Source organism: Arabidopsis lyrata, assembly GCF_000004255.2.
Source record: "Arabidopsis lyrata subsp. lyrata unplaced genomic scaffold ARALYscaffold_8, whole genome shotgun sequence".
NCBI classification, from domain to species: Eukaryota; Viridiplantae; Streptophyta; class Magnoliopsida; order Brassicales; family Brassicaceae; genus Arabidopsis; species Arabidopsis lyrata.
In genome coordinates, this window is record NW_003302548.1 from 2,088,841 (window position 1) to 2,090,774 (window position 1,934).

A 1,934-nucleotide genomic window follows, 5' to 3' on the forward strand; every position below is an offset into this window, starting at 1 on the left:
TAATTTAGAAGTATACAACTTTATCCAATTATGTATGTTACTTGCTAAGCCCATTTTGCCTTTACCCCAAAGTAAAGAAAGATACCAAAACTTTCCCCACCAAGTAGGGTTTAGTACCAAATCCTTCAAATTCCATTATCCTCTCTCAAACATCACCCAAACCCACCAAAAGGCCAAGAACGTTGGTCACAGAGCCTGAATGTTGTCTCATCGAACCCGAACTAAAATCCAATCCCGTGAACCCCATAATAATGCCCAGATTGACTTCTCGTCACGGTACCACCAGTCCTCTCATCTGGTGTGCAGCTATCATTTGTGCTATAATCTCTATTGTTGTAATCATTGGTGGCATTTTAGTCTTCGTTGGTTACATGGTCATTCATCCTCGAGTTCCCATCATTAGTGTCACGGATGCTCACCTCGACTTCTTAAAGTACTGGTTATTTTTTCCGCAACTCTTCCCTTTCCTTGATCACGAACTTAGATCATTAATGATCGATATATTTTTCTCAGGTATGATATAGTTGGAGTTTTGCAAACGCAGTTAACAATTGTGATTCGCGTAGACAATCATAACGCTAAGGCTCATGCGTTGTTTGATGAAACCGAGTTCAAGCTAAGCTATGATGGGAAACTTATTGCGATTTTAAAAGCGCCTGAGTTTGAAGTTGTTAAAGAGAAATCAATGTTCCTTCCTTACTTGGTTCAGTCATATCCAATACCATTGAATCCAACTTTGATGCAAGCTGTAGACTATGCGGTTAAACAAGATGTTATTACGTTCGAGCTCAAAGGTGGCTCGAAAACTCGGTGGCGAGTCGGACCATTAGGATCGGTCAAGTTCGAGTGTAACCTTAGCTGTGAGCTTAAGTTTAGACCTTCTGATCATAGTTACATTCCATCTCCGTGCACTTCTTCTCATAAGCATTAGATACTCTATCTCTCATTTGTTTTACTTTCCCTTTCACTTAATTAGTTTTATTTTACTTTTTGGGATTGATATATATTTTTTTCTTTCTAAAATAATTGCTGTAGGTAATACTACAAATTTATTCACAATGATATCAAATGAATATGAAAGAAATTCAAGAAATTTTGATATTTTCGCTCAACAATTTGACTGGAAGTTTATATGATTGTTTGGAATAATAATGACTGAGAGTAATATCTTTTGTAAGTTTTCTATTTCAACTAAAATCACAAATGATGGATTTCTTTTAATGTTTTTTAATTAAGAAAAAATTACATTATAGAATAAGACTAATAAAGTACTGGAATATGAGTTAGGGAAAGTGGAGGGAATGAAAAAATTCGCACATATATCTATCCGTTTTTAAAAACGAACTTTATGTATATTTATATTTTGGTTTAAGCAGTTTAATGATCCCATATCTATTGTATATAATGTTACCTTATTTCTACATGGATTCAATTTAACTATTTTTAGTTTTTGTTTAAATGTAACTCATTGATCAAACTGGAGGAAAATATGTACAAACTCAAGTGTTTTTATCGAAAGCGTTATAACAGAGACTTACAAAGACATGAAATATCTTTTAAAACAGAGCAAAGAAGCAAAAAAGCAGGTCATTTTATAACCAAGGAAAAATATATATAAAATGTATTTTTAATATTAACAAAAAAATCAGTACATATTTAATTTACAATAGTTTTTGAGAATTGCTATACATAATTTAGTTATGACGTTGAAATATGATGTAAAATTTTATGGCTAATTCTTCTTGGTATGATATAAAAATATAACGGTTTATTTTTTGCTATTATATGTTATTTTAGAAAACTATCTATTGTTATATTATACAACCCCATTTTGCATAATATAAACACGAACCGTGTTATATATAAATAAAATCATTTATAACATAAATGATTTTAATCTAACATATACAACAGAAGTCTACAAAATCATGCAA

The 1,934-nt window shown here is 31.6% G+C and overlaps 1 protein-coding gene across 1 annotated transcript; it reads left to right on the forward strand.

Annotated features, from left to right (window-relative positions):
• Positions 1-79: 79 nt before the first annotated feature.
• On the forward strand, positions 80-1,173 carry LOC9301328. Its single transcript, XM_002863447.2, has 2 exons — positions 80-433; positions 514-1,173. The coding sequence occupies exons 1-2, from the start codon at positions 252-254 to the stop codon at positions 929-931; spliced, it is 600 nt and encodes a 199-aa protein (XP_002863493.1). The 5' UTR covers positions 80-251; the 3' UTR covers positions 932-1,173.
• The last annotated feature ends 761 nt before the right edge of the window (positions 1,174-1,934 follow it).